Source organism: Epinephelus lanceolatus, chromosome 14 (genome assembly GCF_041903045.1).
Source record: "Epinephelus lanceolatus isolate andai-2023 chromosome 14, ASM4190304v1, whole genome shotgun sequence".
In the NCBI taxonomy this organism is placed as follows: Eukaryota; Metazoa; Chordata; class Actinopteri; order Perciformes; family Serranidae; genus Epinephelus; species Epinephelus lanceolatus.
The window spans coordinates 28,630,010-28,650,179 of record NC_135747.1 but is presented as its reverse complement, the minus strand read 5'-3'; the positions used below and the strand labels follow the sequence as shown (position 1 = coordinate 28,650,179).

The 20,170-nt window shown below is 40.0% G+C and overlaps 1 protein-coding gene across 1 annotated transcript in view; it reads right to left on the bottom strand.

Moving 5' to 3' along the window:
• uxs1 (UDP-glucuronate decarboxylase 1) overlaps nt 1–19,772 on the bottom strand; it is a 55,985-nt gene extending 36,213 nt beyond the window's left edge. The window contains exons 1-7 of the mRNA XM_033617481.2: nt 18,988–19,772; nt 15,354–15,381; nt 12,381–12,429; nt 11,594–11,637; nt 10,812–10,872; nt 7,913–8,093; nt 4–108 (exon numbers count right to left, since the gene is read on the bottom strand). Coding sequence (XP_033473372.1) covers nt 4–108; nt 7,913–8,093; nt 10,812–10,872; nt 11,594–11,637; nt 12,381–12,429; nt 15,354–15,381; nt 18,988–19,078 — 559 coding nt within the window. The 5' untranslated portion in view covers nt 19,079–19,772. The remainder of the gene's footprint in view (nt 1–3; nt 109–7,912; nt 8,094–10,811; nt 10,873–11,593; nt 11,638–12,380; nt 12,430–15,353; nt 15,382–18,987) is intronic.
• Between the last annotated feature and the right edge of the window lie 398 nt (nt 19,773–20,170).

Here is a 20,170-nt window from a genome sequence, read left to right as displayed (position 1 = left end):
CACCGAGCATGTTAAGAGTGCCAATGGTGTTGGTCTTGAGTGTTTTGATGGGATTGTACATGTAGTTGGGAGGAGAGGCTGGAGACGCCAGGTGATAAATCTGGTCCACTGTAAAAAGTAAAAGCAAAATCTGTTTCAGCAAATGACAGAAAACAAAACAGGAAATGATTCGCTTGCACTAAGTACTACAGCTGTTTTAGAGCATTTGAACTCAATGCTTTTACTGACAGTCAGCCATACTTAGAGCAGGAAAAAAACTACTATAATAGATTAATGCTGAAGAGAGGATGAGTCACTCAAAAAAGTGTCTGGTGAGTGTAAAGTCAACAACTGAGGGAAGCATATTATACCTGCTTTGATGTAGCTCAGAGTACAGAAATGTCAACCTTTTTTTCTGGTAGTCATGACTAACAAAGAAAACATGCTTAAGGTGACACACACACACTTTGATACTTCACAGCTGCCTTCACCCAGGAGGTCATGTTTTTGGTGGCATTTGTGCGTCTGTCTGTCAACAGAATTGACAATTCGCTAACCCCCAGCCCTTTGTGATGGTCCGTCAAGCTGTCAGAGTAAGCACGGAGCCCACACTGTAAGTAACTGCACTCCCTGAAGAAATATGATCATATTTTTTGGAAAATGAAACAGTGATTGCAGAGAGAAGCAGACAGAGGGCTCTACAGTCTGTGTTTGAAGGATATTTCCAGGATGTCAAACTGACTCAGCAGCAACAACAGGTTAAAAAGACAAAGATAGTTAGAAGCTAAAGCCGAACTATAGGCTACAGATCACAGTGTAAAAGTGAACCACCACATCACTGCTGATCGCCACACAAGACAATGAATATAAAGGGAAACTTTGCCGATATTGAACCAGCTGTGTGGCATCGCAGTGTGTGCAGATGAGCGGCGCTTGGCTTCGCCCCCATGCTGCTGCCAGCACCTGGACCTCCGCCTGGATTTTGAAACCACTATTTTAGTTAGTGAAAGACTACACTGAAAATTAGTCACTCAGCTGGGGGAACTCTCTGGTGCACCTGCTCTATGGGCCCAATGATGCAGAAGCAGAGCAGAAGATCAGGGTAATTTCACAAACGCAAGTTGAACTTCTTTGGCTTCACGCACCACTGAGCAACTCTCAAAGGAATGAACAGGGCCCTGCCTCCGTTGCTGTGTCCAGTTCTCTTTATACATCCATGTGATAAACAAAGGAGGTGCTGCGGTTCAGCACCTCGCTGCTTAGTCTCCACTGCAACAAACAATCTCCACAAATCCATTCAACAGCTAAACTATCCAGTCACACACTCACACTCACACACACACAGCTGCTTATTTACTGCTGAATTACAGCTCAAAACACCTGGCGATAAAGTGTAATGACCTTGTATGTATTCAACAGGTTTTCATTCATCTTTGGCCCATTCTCTGCCACTCGCTATCATCTTCCCAATTCCTACACCAATTCATTCCTGTCTTCTCTTTTCAAGGTGAATGCAATCACCTGTTGAAGGCTTGACTTCTTGATCCGTGACTCAAAACATTTCCATTTTCACAGCTTGTTACACTCGCTCTCTGAACGTTCCTCTGTTCAGGTTAATCAGTGTAGGGTACACTTCTTGAAATGACTTCCGTTTTCAGCTTTTTATTTTAATTTTCTTTTATCTACCAAATTCAAGGCTAGAACTCTGACGACAGACAGGGAGCTGTCTAATGAAAACCCAACAAAAATGTAATCTTCCTGTTTTAACTATCACAGATTGCTGTATGGCATTCGAAGCTGTGAGAATTTACAATATTACAGAGAGGAACATTATCATACTACAACAAACACAGGGATGAGAGTTATATTATGCTGCTGTGTTGAATAGTCACCAGAATTGAGCTATGAAAATCAGCTTATCTGTAACCCTATAAATAATTATGATTAAACGCCACTGCTGCTGCTGTTGTTGTTTCTGCGTCATTAGCTAGTCTGTGTGAGACTTGACACAGCTGCATGCCAGAGTATGTTAAAGACAGTATTTCATAACAGTGACTATATTTACTGCAAATCAGATGCCTCTGGGTGATAATAATCTATTGTATTGAATCAGTGCACCACTTGTACTGTCCGTGTATTACATTATTCTAATGACGCAACCCAAAGTCTTCTAACCATAAACCTGTGTGAAGCCTGCAAGCAGGTTCAAGGCAGACAACTCAAGTGCACTGCTACATACAAAGACATAATATTTTTACTGCAGCAGATATTCAACGCAGCTGCTTTGTGTTATCTGAGCATCATCGATCCTCAGCTTTCTTTTTCTCTTCCGTGCCTGATATTCCACCTCTGATGTGAAAAAATGCTGCCATCACTGTTGTTTCAGCATTTCAAAAGCCTCAACTCCAAACCCTTTCCAACTTCCACCTGTAGTCTCTGAGCCTAACAGAGCTCAGCAGGGTGCTTCTGACAGCTGGTCAAAAGCAAACAAACAGAAGATCAGGAACAGATCAGGCTTTATATACCCAATACACAGCCTCCAGAAAACGCTCGGCTCTGCCCAGGATATTCCCGGCATCACAGGCCCAGATTCTGTTGGAAGCTCAGGTGCTGCATGATCTAAATGGCTCTAACAAGCTGTAGCAGCTTTCAACAACAGACACAAGGTACAGAGTTCGCCTAGAGCACCAAAATATCCTAAACCACTAATGAGCGCCCCACCTCTGCAGGGGGCTGAGCTAAGCTATATTTGTGTGGTTGCAAGATATTTTTTTGTCTGTCACACCCCATTTGTAGCCCTTGTCCCCTGTGGTACTGACATTTTTTTTTAAATTATCACCAGTAGCATGACCTTTCTGGGCCAATGTAATTAAAAAAACAATAATAATAAATAGAATAAAATAAATAAAAATAAAGATAATAATAATAATAATACATATTGTTTATAGGCAACTTTCACGACAGTCAAGGTCACCTTACAGGCAAAGATTGAAAAAATATCAGCAGATTAAAAAAGTAAAACAAGATAAGGTATCAAGTATCATAAAATAGATAACTAAATAACATAACAACCACTAAACAGTATATCACCGTATCAATATCACTGTTTTGTTTGTTTATTTTGTTTTGGTTGCTATTCATTAGCTTTTTTGTGAGGGGAAAAAATAAATCTTTATTATAAAAGACTGTCTTTGAATGAACTAAAATTCAATCATACATATTTATGAAACAACCTTTAAAAGATTAGAAGATTAAAATTAGAGAAATGAATCCAATGTAGACCTTCATGCTTAACAACTGAATAGCTCTACAATGCATGAAAAAAAAACTGCATCTAAGCTGTTCTTTAATGTGTTTCTTGTTTATTTTTTTTTAAATATAAAATAAAGGATAAAAAAACAAATCCTCCCTTTATTCATTGTGGCCTTGTCGCTGTCTCAAGGGAACTTCTCTGTCCATTTAACAGAGTATTTTCCAGTGTTTGTTGCTTTGGTGCAGCCTGTGTCTGAACCATCTAAATCAGCTGTGTTCCAATGAGTGTTTACTTTCATCATCTGGACTTCTTTTGCACAGATCTATTAAGAGATAACTCTTACTACTGTTATTGTAGTTCCGCTTGAGGAGCTTTTCCATCTCTCCCTTGAGCAGGGCGATCAAACACCATGCACCGTAGATGACAAACAAGCAGTTTCTCACACTGAGCAGAAATGAAACACATGCTTACAACTCTGGTCAATAACATGAATAAAAGGTCTCATTCAGAATTTTGCTCAGATGTTTGAAACCATCTGCACAGAGTTTGACATGTTGCTGAGCAGAACTAAAGTTTCTTTTTCTATTTAACTTTGACATCAGGTGCAAAAATCAGCCTTTTAAATAATGATTTGACGTTTACTGAATAATAATCAACTAGTCCATACCCATTGGTAGCTTTGTCACCTTCTACCTATGCCAATCCTCAATGCCTATGTGCAGTTTCACATAGATTTACCACATCAGTGAGCAGAAAAATGTGGGACAGACAGAATGACTGACTGACAGAATGACACACTGACGGGGCGCTGGTGGCTTAGTGGTAGAGCAGGAGCCCCATGTACAAGGCTGTTGCCGCAGCGGCCCGGGTTCGACTCCAGCCTGTGGCCCTTTGCTCCCTCACTCCCTCTCTCTCTCCCCCCTTCATGCTTGTCTGTCCTATACATTAAAGGCTAAAAAGGCCCAAAAAATATCTTTAAAAAAGAAAAGAAAAAAGAATGACACACTGACAGTTTACGTGATTATGTACAGCATACCATACCATAGCCATTTTTAAGCATTTTTCTGTTGTTATAGCGCCACCCAGTTGCCAATTAGAGTTAAATTTCTCCAGTCACCTTGAGGCGTCCTGTTCTACATATCTACCAAGTTCAGTAAAAATCGATATGGCGGTCGATGAGCCACGCCCTCCACAATATTCATTGCCTTATAGAAGCTCAGTTTTAGTAAGTTTTCCAACTTTTGCCAAGAGGGAACTTTAGATATTGGTCCCTAGATTATGTTCACTGAGTTTCATGCAGATTGGTCAAACTTCCTACAAAGAGATCGATTTTAAGTGTTTTTTTTTTTTTTTTTTTAAATTCAAAATGGTGGAAAATCTATGTAACCGGTTATGGGTTCTTGAGGCAAATTTGTTCCTCACGAGGAGAGGTGTCTCTGTGCAAAGTTTCATGTCTCTATGACATACAGGGAATTATATACGCCCATTCAAAGTTTGCAATTTCAATCGGTTGCTATAGCGCCCCCCTTTGGCCAATTGATGTAATATTGCTTCATTCGCATCCTCCCATGACCCTCTACCACTGTGACAAATTTCACATGGATTGACCAAGTCAGTGAGGAGAAAAACATGGAACAGACACACAGACAGACCCACACACAGTTTTCATCATTATATAGTAAGATATTGATTGATATAACATTTCTTTTATCAAAATAACATTTTTAGCCATATCACTCAACCTAGTGCAATTAATGAGATCCAAGGTGTGCCTGTTGCTGTGTCTACCCTTGGAGATGTGTACACACTGAGAAACCAGAGTGAAGTGGAAGGCACACTAGAACAAACTGTGTTTATTTGATCCATATCATTATGAATCCAAACAGTGATATCAATTACACTAATTGATATTACATTTAATTATTAATTACAATGTTATTTCTAAAGGAAAGCTAAAGTCCCACAGCACTGCTGTGTTTGCTTATATAATTGTGAAATGTAATTTCTGAGCTTTTTTATTGCTGTGTATTAGGTGTGAGAGGCTGAAACATAATACGCTTTTCAGTCCGTATTATGAGATATCTACTGGAGTGGATAATAAAAGTTGAACACCTAATCATATTACACTGACTTGAAGTTGGTATCAGTTGGAGGCTCTGTTGTGAGTAGCATCCACTACTGGCATCGTTCTAAAGCAGCTGCTGCTTAAACTGAGCGCACACCAGAGGCAAAGCACCGCAGCTCGTCGACCACACAAAGTTATTACTACTTCTACTAAAAGATCTCTACCTCTTCTACCCATGCAATAGCTTAAAATCACGTGTGGACAGCCCCTTATTAAAGTCGATTTCTCAACTGAAGAGCCAATCTCCAGAGCTATGACTCACCAGGGAATCTCTTCTTAGTTATTGTCTTGTTGTTTCGGGACTGTGGGTCTTTTAGCTGGAGATATTTCTCAACCTTAAGTCTCTCCTCATCCATTCTTCATCACACACAAGACAAAGCAACAACAACTGAGTTCTCTTTATGCATCAATGATGAAAAGAGGTGACGAGCTGCCATAGGAGCAGAGAGAAAGAGCTGCTAGGGGAGCTGGTTTGTACAAGCAGAGAGCAAGTAGGGGGAAAATGCATTTACTTCTGGTGGCGACGAGGCTGGAAATAGGAGGGTATTGAGTGCCGTGGGGTGGGATGTTCAGGAGCACCTACACACCCTTAGCCGCAACCAGGGTGGGGCTGTACATTGAAAATAATGGGGACGCACAATGTTCGCCACAGGTGTTTTTTGGCCTCATCTGTCATTGTGTCACTCAGCCTTTTGTCTTCATCATTTGTGTCCAAGCGAATACTCACAGGCAACATTCATCTTTAATGTAGCATTATCTGTTGGTACTCTGATGTTTAATTTGCGACTTAGGATATTTATTTTTTTTTTTTTTTTTTATTTAGTTTGTAATGATCAACTTACTGCTACCCTAGCTAGCCACTATACTAGCTGTCCAAGTCCAATGTTGAATTATTTCACTCTTTTTTTTTTTTTTTTTCTCAAAAGATATTTTTAGGGCATTTTGCCTTTAATGGACAGGACAGGTAAGCGTGAAGGGGGAGAGAGAGAGAGGGGGATGACATGCAGCGAAGGGCCACCGGCTGGATTCAAACCCGGGCCGCTGCGGCAACAGCCTTGTACATGGGGCGCCTGCTCAACCCACTAAGCCACCGACGCCCCAAATTATTTCACTCTTTTTACCCTTCCTCTCATTGCCTTAATGTAAACGTTTGCTAGATTAGTTATTGTGCTATATTTCCTTACTGCTGAATAATTCACTGGTGATATATTGTTTCTTCCTTGTATGAAGCACATACTGTCTGTGCTGTATTTACCCTTTGTTTGAGGTCCCGTTTATACGACAACGATTTCAACTGCAAATGGTAAACTTTAGCTGTGTTTTGGCTGATCGTTGACATGACAGCGGCGTTTTGGGTGCCTGAAAACGCAACATTTTGAAAATGGGTTCCAGAGTGCAATTTTTTGGAAACAGCACCGTCTCCATTGTCATGTAAACTTGCAATATGCAGTTCCTCTGAAACGGAGACTTTTTGCACATGGGCATTACGGTTCCAGTCACTAGGCATGCGCAAGAAAGTTGACTATCACAACAACAATGGTGGACTCCCGAGCTCTGTTTGTGCTGCTCGCCCTACTGAATTTATCAACGCATCTCCAGCAAAGTATAGATTTACTGTAGCAACTCCACCTCGTCGTCCGTCCAGACAAATGTTTGTGCAGTTGCCATTTTGTTTGTTTATACATCACCACTCTGTAGAAGGAAGCGCATGTGCGCAGGCGCGTGTTGTTTCATTGCGAAGTCACACCGCCAACTACTGGCCTGGCATATATACTGCAGTGTTGTTTTTTTTTTTTGTGGATCCGTGTGCACAGCAATTGTCATCAAAACGTTGTCTGAACGCGGAACTTTTTTCAAAACAAAAATGAGAAACAATTACGTTTTCAGCAGATCATTTTCATGCAAACTTGGCCTGAGACCCTACATTGAAGGGCCTATCTCTTTAAGCCCCCCTCCCAAAAAAGCCCAGTCTGCTCTGATTGGTCAGTATTTCCAGGTCTTTCGCATCTCACTGCAGCCTGGAAATGATTACAAAAGCTTCTCAACACAACTGGATATTTTCCAGCAGCAATATGGTCTGAAATCAGTAAGAAATGAACAATATTGGCAACTACATGTTTCCCTGAAATTAGGACGTAGCAGTGTAGGCTATGTAATATAAAGTACTGCAGTAGCATGCCTGGAGCAGACAACCATATAAAGAAATCTGTCACGATTTGATGTCATCTTGTCTTGAAGGTGGGAAAAAACAATTGGAAAAAGAGTTGCCTCCAGCTAAAACTTCAAAGGCCAACTGTCTTTTCTTCTACTTGCACTAGCAGTGTGTTTAGCTTGCTGTATAGCTGTGCACCTACGTGCATAGCATAACAAGGGCAGATAATATTTTTGATTATAGCACAAATTTTGTTAATAAAATGATGTCTGAACCCTCCTCGACTCCCACATAATCTGAGCATTTTCAGTTAGTTCTGGACAAGCTGGTCCCGATGTTACTCAGATCCCCAACAGTAAATGAAACCTAATTCATCACTTCCCACATTTACTCTCGCACTCACCCTCGATATAGAGAGGCTCCACCACGTCGTGATTGATGAGCTCGAAGTTTTCGTGGCCGATCCAGTGCTCCACATTTCTTTTCCTTCCTGTGAAGAAGTTATCCACCACAGTCACCTCATGGCCATCCATCATCAGCTTGTCAGTCAGATGGGAACCCACAAAACCAGCCCCACCGGTGATCTAGCAGAAGAATACACATGTATGATAACATCAGTGAAGGATGTTTAGTCCTTTTGAGGGTTAAATTCATAGAAGAGCAATAAAACACTTACGGTAAGATATGGTAAGTAGGGTGGGGGTGTGTTAACAATTGTCTGTGGACTAACGAAACAGTGACATCTAAATCAGTCTGCCTTTTTCACAGCAGATATTTTGACTTGTCACAGCAACAAAAGCTCAGGTTTTACTAGCAACAATTACGTTGACTGTCCTATTCAAGTGTGCCATTAAGCCATGACAGTGTGACAGCTAAGTGTAATTCAGCCATCATTCATTTATAATTACACCTGCGATTTTCCTACTGTGACATGTCACAATGTAATTGCTGTAGTTACAGTTAAACATTAGTTTTCAAAAATCAGAATTCTTAGTTGTTGACTGACTGCAAGTGAAGCCTATAACAAGACTACAGAAATATAAGTAACACAAAGTAAATAAATAAAATGTACACATTTAAATCGTTTGGAAACACACTGCTTCTATTTCAGCACCGACACCTAAACACCTCAATACCTTACTTTACATTGAAGTAAAGATTTTTCCATTTAAGGCTGCCAATCTTCTTAAATTTCAACTGTTGGCAAACCCCAAGTATCCATCAAATTCAAAAGGTGTTAAAGCTGAAAAATGTTTATTTAATGAGGGAATATGTGATCAAAGAATCAGTAAACAAGAGTGAATGTGTGACCGGTCAGTCTGGGTTATAACTTTACCATTTGCCTTGTTTTCTATTCCATACAGGTTTGGCTAACCTGGTGTCTCATCACCTGACAGCTTGAGCTTCTTGGCTCATTTGAACTCTTTTTAGAAATGCTACCGTGTTCTCACCAATCTCACCAATCAACCTTTTGAACCCATTATTCATATTTCTGATAGGACTGATGGCCAAAACTACAACAAGACTAACAAGTCTTGAAAGTTCAAGAAGAGCTAAAAGTTCTGTGAGATTGTGTTTAAGCACAGTCATGCTTTGAATTAAGTGGTAAAGTCAGGATGCAAATATCTGCCAATTATCACTAATCACAAAGTGCAGCTGAGGCTGATGGGCTTGTCACAGTTTTGCAGGTGTTTGGCCATATTAAGTTTCAGAAATTTTTTAATGTGGACCTGTTCTTTGTGCTAGAGGGAAAGTCAGGTGGTAACCCTAGCAATTAAAAATCATCCAATTGGGGATCAGATCCATGCCAAATTTCATGGCAATCTATCTAATAGCTGTTGAGACATTTCACTTAAACCCAACAATCTCAACTTCATGGTAGCGCTGATGAAAAGTCACCAAAGTCAGTAAGATTCATCCTGCTGGAATGATGAGTGTCTGTGGAAACATTTGTTCCAGTTAGGGCTACACAATTGGTTGGTTTTTTTGTTGTCATCGTGATGTTAACTTGCGCAACCTATCACAAAAGGTGATACTGCACTTAACATTTTGGGTTTATATTTGAATAGTGCCTTTCTAGTACTTTTATTTATTTATTTTAGTCATCTGACAGTAATCAGTATCTAGCTCCTAAAATGTTGAGGCAGAGGGTACTTGCTGTAGCTCTGGTTGAGAGTGAGAGGCTGTCAGTAAATAGTTTTTTGGGCACAGGGAAACAGAGATCTAGGTGGGTACATGAGACCCTAATAAAAAGGGTGGTTCACGGGGAGTACCACCAGTTGGTCCAGGGGCTTCTCCTCAATGACGGCCGTTTCCAGGTATATTTTAGGATGACTCAGGGGCAGTTTGACAACCTGCTGTCTATCGTTGGCCTGTAAAGCTCTGGGTATCCAGCAACTGCTACCACCATTTTCTCCAAACTGTAAACTTGTTGTCATGACCACCACAGACGGCCCGCCGCCTCTTAAATCATCCGATTGGACGATGAGGAAAAAAAGTTGATGAGAGATGATTTTCAGAGCGCTCCAGCAAAAACAACAGGCGCCTCGAGCGCAGAAAAGTGAGGCATGTCACAACGCAAAAACAGCGAGCAAGAAGCTTCATTCCCAATAAAAACAATTACAGAAAGGTGCCTCCAGTTGCGAAAAGGCTTTCTGTGTGATCAGGGCCTTAACCATTCACACGCACTCACACAAAAATAGTAAAACCACCAGGAGATATGTGGGGTGCAGTATCTAGCCCAAAGATAGTTCAACATGCAGACTGGAGGAGCCGGGATCTAACTACTGATCTTCTGGTTAGTGGACGACCTGTTCCACCTCCTGAGCCACAGCTCAAGAGGTCGTTCTTTGTTTAATTTGTTGAATAAAAGAATATTACACGTAACTTACTTTCATTTTTTTGATCCAACAACCAATTTGTTGTATTTAAGCAGTATACTGAGAGCAGCAGAAAAGCAGAACTGAGTACATTTTGATATCTGTTTATTCATTTCAAGTAATATTGTTATTGCGATATTCAGTGTTATCACATATTGCATAGTTTCCTAAAATCATGCAGCCCTAGTACCAATCCATAAATTACTTGTTGAGATATTACATTCTCAAGCTGAGCTATGGACAGACATTGCTGTCCATAATACCACATTGCTAGCGTAAAACCGGATTTCCTTTCGAACTATGAGATAGAGCTGAGGTTAGAGATTTAATCTGCATATAGTGTGCAACAAAGTGCTGTTGGAGTGGCTCAGGGTTAGGTTCTCAGTATAATTATGAATGTGAAATTGTGTGTTTGTCGCATACCAAAATCCTCTTCCGATCTTTTTCCGACAGGAATTTCACAGGTGGGTATTTCTGAGAAAAACTAGAGTGAAGACAAAGACAAAAAAAAAACATTAGAAAGGAAGCAGAACAATATCTAGAAGCTGAATGTAAATCCCATTTGTAAAAGCAGCAGACAATGAGGACAAGGGGTAATGGACGCAATAATTTAAACAAGTGGCTTTGTATTTGTCTCATTAGCATTTGAGGCATAAGAGGTGACAAATAATTAACCTCTAAATGCAGACTTTATGTGTCATCAGCAGCTGCAGAGGAACAGTCAGTATTGAATACATGTATGGGTAGCCGGCTATGCGGAAGTCACATGACTTCTAATATCACAGTAACAAATATCTGGTAACTATGGAGGAAAGCTATGCAAATCAGCACAGCTTGCTGCTCCGCCGTGGACTTCAAACTGGTCTAACATAGCACTGTTGCACGTTTAAAGGCTCATTTCATGTTATCTGAAACACTGGCTGTTCTAGTTAAGCTTTAAGTGAAAATTAGATTGTTTTGGGGATAACAATTATAAGACATAATTAAAACATGCATGTAATATCAGGTCTTAATTATAATAAATAACTCATTAACCTTTTCACTTGGTGCTGAGTTGCTATAGCAATAATGAATATTTGCTTATACTGTCAGTGAAAAGAAATGCTAATCCACAAGTCTGCAGACAAGTTTCTCAACACTGTCTTCTTACTAATTCTGAGCGTGTGTATGTGTGTACACATCTGTGCATAAAAAGGGATACACACCTTTGTTCCAGGTCACGAATCTTCTCTCTGAGAGGAGCCACAGCCTAGAGTGAGTTGAGAAGTGAGAGATGCGTGAGGTGAGGGCATAAGTCAATAATTAGTTAAGACTGAATTGATCCTACAGTGTGTCTGACAATAAACACATTTGTCGACACAATCAAACAAAATAATAAGAACCTTTATGCATGTAGCTGCAACAGAGAGAGTGATTTGTCTTATTATAGCCATGACATTACTGTTGCCTGTGGTTTTAAGCAGCCACTCAAAGTGCTTGATGCAAAGTGCTGCACAAAGACAAAGACCTGATTATTTTTATAGCAACGATGTTAAAAAGAGCAGACAAACAAAACAAAAGCCTATTGTTGCCTATAAATGGCATATTTTACAACATGTACGGCAGGTGTTCCAGGATGTGTGACGAGGTAGAGCAAATTCACGTAAATAAAGACTTCAGTTCTTTTACAAGCGGAAGAGCACTGAAAAGGTTTTTTTCAACCCCAGTGTAAAGACCATTAATCCTACAATATAAATTATGTGTGTTACATGCTGGGCTGCTCCACATTTTTTTGCACCCAATCAAAAATCTAACTTAGGCAAAGGCGTGCGGAGTAAGTACGTGAATGTAAATGTAGAATCAATCAATGCAAATCAATAGAATGTCCTCATGCGTGTCTTTACAAGGCTGTATTCCAGTAAATGTGTGATAATATGTGCATGAGGAAGAGAAATACTAGCTGATAACATACAGCAGAGCTCATTGGGCCTATTAAAGACATGTTGCACTCACTTCGTCAATTCTCTGATCAATCTTCATTTCTCCGTGTTCTTGTATTGATCTATGATGACACAAAGACAAAGGGGGGATGAGATGATGGCAGCAGTCACCACAGAGCCAGAGAAAATTCATCTGTTAAGAGTAAAGATCCTCTATCACAGTATATACAACCTTATACAACAGTTAGTTCCAGCCCTGCAATCTGATTGGTCGAGAGACAGTAAAACCGTGATGATATTGGAGTACAACATCACGGTTATTTCACTGTGTATGTATCACTCCACCTCACAGCTGATTGCAATCAACAATCAAATCAAAACTGAAGGTTAGTGTCAGTTAGGTCAGCAGTTGCGTTGTAGGCTAATTAATTCATCCACTGTCAAACAGCCAAAAATATGGATTTATTTCCTAAAATAAGTTTTGAATTGAACTATGAATGGTCATCAGAGGAAGATGAGGGAGAGGAGAAGCTGAATCCATCTGAGCACACATCCAGGTTTGTCAGTGTTTCATCAGCGGAGCTCAATGACTTGGAAAAAAGCAACATACTGTCAGATCAGAAGGCAGAGTCGGCTGTGCCTGTGAAGTGACAGTCCACCATGCAGTCACCAGAGACTTTTTCACCAACTGCACAATTAATGGAAACGTGCAGATAAATGTGTATAAAGAGTAAGTGCCTGGCGCACCATGTCTGCGTTACATAGCAACGGTGACAGTGGAGTCCTGAGGGAACTATTTTTGTTGGCCGAAGACAAATAAAATGCTTAAATTATCTATTTTGTCCTCATTTTTCAACATTTCTTAATCAGCCTTGCTTATTTAACTGTTGAACTGTTGTATAAAAGCAATATCAATATTGCTTAATTATATCACAATATCTTTGTCCTGATACCGTCAATTTTCTGTTCATTGAGTGAATAAAACACACCATGAATGTTTGTCAAATCAAGATAATTAATCACAATAATGCTGAACACACATAAAAACCTCATACTGCCATAAAGCAGTTCTGCTCATTATTCTGCAACACTGCCAATAATGGCCCAATTCAACCAAAGATTGCAAACAGCTGAAAAAAATTGTATAGCCTCGCGTCATTACCATAAATCTAATCAGCACAATCACCGCATGAATTCTCACAGCATTCAAAGGCAGAGAGAAAGATGGAGCTGTGATCTTTAGATGACACTTATTAGTTTAAAGGGGACCTATAATGCTCATTTTTTAGGTTCATAATTGTATTTTGGGTTTCTAGACGAACATGTTTACATGCTTTGGTGTTGGAAAAACACTTAATTGTCCTCAAACTGTCAGTACTGGAACATCTGTATTCACCCTTGGTCTGAAATGCTCTGTTTTAGCACCTGTCTCTTTCAGCCCCCTGCCTGAAAATACCCAGTCTGCACTGGTTAGTCAGTGTCTCCAGGTTTTTCGTCTCTGGATTATGTACTGTATGTATATATGTGACGAAGCACAGCAGCACTTTCTGTCAGGAAAAATAACCTATAAAGCTTCAAAGCCAACATTTTCACAACTGAAAATGTTCCAGCTGGAATATCACGGTTTTCCCACACATTCATGTATTTGTGGCGATCTGCCACATATTGATGTTTCATTTTTGGAGCTGGAACCTTCATTAAGAACGCAACTGGAATATACCATTCAATTTTTAACAGCACCACACAGTGGAGACCATAGTCTGGGCACAGGTAGAGCAGCAGAACGCCACGCACAGTCAAAAGGAAAGTTAACTTTTCATTAACTCTAATTCTAGGTCTACTTCTTAGAGCAATTGTTTCCAACTTGTGTGCCCCATTTTTTTAATTTTCTTACTTTATATCTGTCTCCATTATGAAGAAGTAACATTGTTTGCTAGCTTGATGCTAATGGCAGTACTCACTAGGTTGCCAAAGTGCTTTTGCTGTTTCACACCATCATTTTTCCCTTTTTACTCTGTGTGGTAAGATCTCTACAGTAAATATCTAAAACCCAGGGGTGTTGTTGTTATATAGTTTCCACGGCAGCAGATCGTTTTGTGTTCCTATTGGTCAAAGTGACAGCTGTGACGGGAGGAGTCGTGAATGACAAAAAGAAAATCAAACATGCTAGACTTTCTGTTGGAACGTCGTGAGGCGTCCCAGACATGGTGTCTGCTGTCGTTAACTATGACACACTACACAAGATGAAACGATGGATTATCGTGTACGACACACAAGTGTCATAGTAAATGACAGCAGATGTGTCATGTTTAGTTTTCTTTTTGTCGTTCATGACTTCTCCCGACACTCTTTGTCGTTCACGATCCATGCCGACACCGTATGTCGCTGCGTCGGGCTAGAATCGGGCTGATATCGTGTAGTGTGAACCCGGCACAACAGGGACAGCAAACTAGCTCCAAGACATGGCCAAACACAAGTATGACACTGAATGTAATTAACTGTGTGGACCTCAACCTAATGACTAAGGAGAAATTTGGACCCTGTGGCTGGACCACTTGGGAACCACTGTCTTAGAACAACAGCACTCTCATTTTAATGTTGCCCATCTCTTTTCCAACCTACTTTATATTAAACAGGCTACATTCCCATAGAAACTGCACACCTGCAGTGCAGCACTGGGTCTAAAAGTTTGCTTTCCCTCAGTGGCTCCTCCTCTAATCCATGATCTGATCAGCTCTAATCAATCCACCAACAGACTGATCATTTCTCCATCCTTGCACTCAAACTCAAGAAACTGCTGCTGAGAAAAAAATAAATAAACTCAACGCCTACGTTCACAGACACTGAATATAATTCAAAATCGAGGAGAAATTAACAACATCGTCAACCAAGCAAAGGTTATTATGACATGATTTTTTACACAATATTCTGGTATCAAAGAGACGCTGGGGAAAATGTTGTCAAGAACCATGAGTTCAGTTACAATGCAGTATGGCAAATGTATAATTTAAAAGCAGTTAGGTGATAGAGAAATTATTTACTGTACCTCATGTTCGTATATGTTCCCCAGACAGCTGCAAGAGAGACAGAGAAAACATTATTAACTGTGATGCACCGATCTGAGCGCAATATCACGCCGATATGGACTGAAATAGCTGGATCAGGTATGACTATTTCAATTTAATTCTACTTTTATAACGGATTACATGTCTTAGTACTATGTCATGCATCAGCAGCAAACCAGCAGACCACATTTTGTTCTAATTTTATGCAGTTATATTGTTTTATTTGGAATGTTAATGTCAGGTTTACACTTAAATTGATGCTCCTGTTCATTTTGATGTATTTTTACCATGTCGCTGGTGCACAATTTATTACTTTAATACAAAATAACAACTCAAAAGCAATGTTTAAGTCAAGCCTGATGTTGCCTTACACATTCAAGAATGATCCAGTCACTGTCACACAGTAAGGCATACAGCATATTCATTTCACACTGGTATCAGATTGGTGCTCTGTATCGGGACTAACAAACAAGTCAAATTGGTGCATCTCACATCATCTCGCATGTATAGTGCAGTGTCACAGTTTGTCTAACAAAGCATGTAAGTGTCCGCCAGTGGCTCACTGGTTAGAGCAGACGTCCCCTGTACAAAGGCAATGTCCTTGGCGCAGCGGCTGCAAGTTTATTTCAACATTGTGGACCTTTTCTCTCCCCCTTTGTGCTCAAGTCTGTCCTATCAGCTAAAAGGCAAAAAGCCCAAAAGTAATCTTTAAAATAAAAAAAGTGCAAAAAAACTTTCAAATGAAAACAATTAAGGAAAAGAAGCTCCAGCATTCATCTTCTTTTCTCTCAGCTGCTACAGCTGTACTGTCTGAAAGGTGGACTGTAAATCATTGCGATGTGAATAATTCAAAGTTTCATACTGATCCATAAAAATTGATTAGTACAAAAATCCCACCAGGTAACATCATATCTCTTAAATCTGGATATTGTCCTATTGATTTATTCTATCCTTATTTAATTTAATCCTCACACTGACCATCAGATTAATATAGACGTTTTAAAATCACTGGAGCATCAGTCTCATCCTTGGCACTAGCCCATTTTGTCTCACATGTTACAGGACTTGGAAAAAAGATTAATACACACTGACCAAAGCCACCCTGACGTGATTTTCTCAAGGATCCTCAGGCAATAAATAGGGATGCACCGAAATGAAAATTTGTGGCAGAATACCGAGTACCGAATATCGTTGTTTAGTTTTTCATTAGTTTTGCAAGCGAACCCCCTCCAGATTAGTGTTGTCACGGTACCAAAATTGGGAACCACGGCACGATACCAGTGAAAATATCATGGTTCTGAGTAGTATCACGATACCACAGCAAAAATTAGGCAGATGTGCCTTTTGTCATTTATAAAAAAATAAATCACTTTTCTATAATACATCACTGATATTTCAATGGAATAAATTACTTATTGACTTATTCATACTTCAAAAACAGCATCTAGAAGTGATTAATATAGGGGGAATCAAAATAAAATAAATAAATAAAAATAAAAATCAACCAGCCACCCTCCTCCCCTGACAAGTAAAGAACAGTCCCTAAAGTGTGGTGAGGTTTGTGGACCGTTACTGCCACAAAGAGAGAAATGTGAACGGCTCGTTTCTCCTCTGACACGTCACATAACTGTTTGCTGCCACAGCTCAGCTGTCCAGGTACTTTTGGGCAGTCATGACGCCAAGAAGAGGACATTATTGGAGCTAGGCTTCTCCGTCGCCGGTAAGCCATTATCTTGCGCCGCAGAGCACTATGGCCGCCGTATTTGAAAGGAATACGTATAACTGTCTGTGTCTGTGACCCCCGTTCAACCCACAACCGGTGGGGTTTCTGCTGCTGGTTGAAGTATGTACTCGCACAGCATGCTGAATGATTTATTTTGCTGGCACAGAACTATTTTTAGTCGCAAATGCGAGTGCGGTGACGGACGGAGTAAAATATCGCCACACTGCCGACATTTTACTCCGTCCCGTCACCGCAAGCTGTTTGATTGCGCTATCAAAACACGCCGCTCTTATTCAGCCTTGCTTTTCACTTATTCCACGGAATACAGAATGTGTGTTTTTTTGCAATATTAGGCCGAATATATTCGGTTACCGAATATTCGGTGCAGTTTGTTTGCAAGCCTAACTACATTACCAACTTTATAATCTGCCCAAATTGGAGAACACTGCTGGTGATTTTCTGATAATACATGTTTAAAGAAAGTAAACTGTTATGAATGATTCTAGATGTTATAGCAAATGACTGTGAGGACTGCTGGTGAAATCTTTGGTCAAACTCAGTCTTAGTAGAGGATTCTGGTCTGTTTGTGTTTGGTTGTAACTCAGACTTGACTTTGCATGATCCTGTTTTTGTTCTGGACATAGCGTGGGCACTGTTGACTCCAACCCTGCTGAAACCACTTATCATTCTTACTTGTCAGCCACACTGCCACAGTTAAAATGTCAGTTCAACCTTACAGAGCATTACTAGATTAAATTATCACCCATGATGAGACTCGCAATAAAACCTGTTTAATAAATATACTCAAGGTTGTAATCGTAAAACTTTGTTGACGCATCACCTGACTGGCACAAAGGATGACTTCATTGGTTTTACAGACACCATGTTCATTGTGCAAAACAATCAACAAAACAACAACTCTGTTCACCACAGCAGACAAAAATAACATTCTATCAATACCAGCCAATCACAGAAGTAAAAAAGGTCATTGTTTGACAGTTTGCACCCATAATTGGCACTTGACAAAATGCATGTTCTTGCAGCAGCAGCCGCAAGTTTGTTTCAAGCTCGCAGCCCTTCTCTCTCCCGCTTCATGCTCAAGTCTGTCCTATCAGCTTAAGGCAAAAAAGCCCCAAAGGTAATCTTAGAAAAATAAATTTCAAAACTTCCAAAGAGAGACTATTGAGGAATTATCTGCTTTTCTCTTGCCTGCTACAACTGTACTGTCTGACAGGTGGATTTTAAATCATTAGGCCATGAATAATTCAAATTTTCATACTGATCACATATCAATTGATTTTTATGGATCAGTATTAATAACTAAAGGACCGTAGTCAGGATGACTAAAGGACCTTTTTTTCTAAATAATTTACTCTTACAAACAACAAGTTTGTGCCTGGGGCGTTAATATTTATTTTATTTTTATTTTGTTTATAATTTTTATTCCTGTCATTATTTCACTTAATTATTTACTTTTTTCCCTTTAATTGTGTTAATAGTTATTAGATTTTATTTGTATTTTATTTTATTATTAATATTTATTTTTTGTATGTATTATTCGCACCTCTACTCACACTGTGTCAATAAACAAAAATTTGATCACAAAAAAATAAAATTAGATGGTACATTATCCTGAAATGCAACTGGTTTCAACAGTATGCTGACCCTCACTGCTTTAACACTTGTCCAGTTGGATGACTTGGATGTTTTAAATTATGTCCTCTCAGTCCTTAAAGTCCTGTACTGCACATTGTGGGGGCTTGGCCACCAAACAGTGTGTTGTGTAAGTTTTAACTACTCACTCAAGTTTACCACTAGGTTGTCAAAGATGAAAATGAAGTCACAGGAATGAAACAGTTTAACGGGTAAGACACACAAATGAATGCACTTACAGGCAATGTAGGCGATCAAAGCGAGGGCAAAAAGCAGCTTCATCATTCTTCTGTTTAATCCTGATATCAGCCAGATGACCCGCTTCATCATCCGCACAATGCAACAGGACCAGGAACTCAACGAGCCACGTTCAGGTCCAGCTATAGCATTTTGAGTCACAATAGTTCATGTCCTCTGTGGGGCTCGGTCTTCAGGATGTCTTGGGTTATCAGACAGACTGTCAGTGATTTACTGCTCCTAAATCACATTAAACTGAGCTAGCTTGACAGTTGAGACAAGCTAGCTGCTCCTGCTACGTCAACACCAAGCAGGAGCAGTTTACGTGGCTAGCTGTTACACACAGGTACCAGGTGGCAGGCTACACTGTGTACTGTCAACACTCACAACTACATATAAACTTATTTATCAGCGGCATTTGTCCCCTCACTAAGCAAACAGTTATGTTAGCTGCAACACCTCATTTCTCACGTACACAGATATCTTAAAGATACATTTACAAGCTTCGGAACCAACAAATAACACTGTGAACCCAGTATGGTTAGCCGTTAGCACCACATTAGCAGTTAGCCGCGGCTAGCTAGCTAGCTACTAAACTGACAGCGCATTCTTCTTCTGCTCATAGCTGCCGCTGAGAAGCAACAGACGCGATTCCGTCCTCACATTTACTTTCAAGTAGGCACCGGGAAAATAAAACAGCTGTTCATTTCAGCGGCTCACAAACGGATACATGTCGGAGTTTGCTGCTCTCAGTTGGGCCGAGGAGTAGATGATGAGCGATAAGTCATGGCTCGATTTAGCAGCCTGACTTTCCCCGCAGACTGCGTGACGCTCATTTGACTCCTGCCTCGAACAATAACACGTTTTGTTTTATGTGTATGAATTTAAGAAGACCGTTGGTATTTGTAGACTGCTAGAACAGCGTGATAGCTTTCCAAATATTCATCATTTTGCATGGGGAAGCTTTTAAGTTTAATTTCTGTCATTTATTTCCATCACTGACACAATGGCTCATTCATTCATCACAGGAAACTTTCCACAGCGCAGTGAAGTGTTCATACCTGGTTGATTTTCCCAGTTCAATCACCTTAACCTGTTTGGCGCTGTGAGCTTTTTGTATGGTGAGATGTATTTGCATTTGTTAAATGTATGCTGTATGTCACTATAGTGCAGGTGTTATTTAGA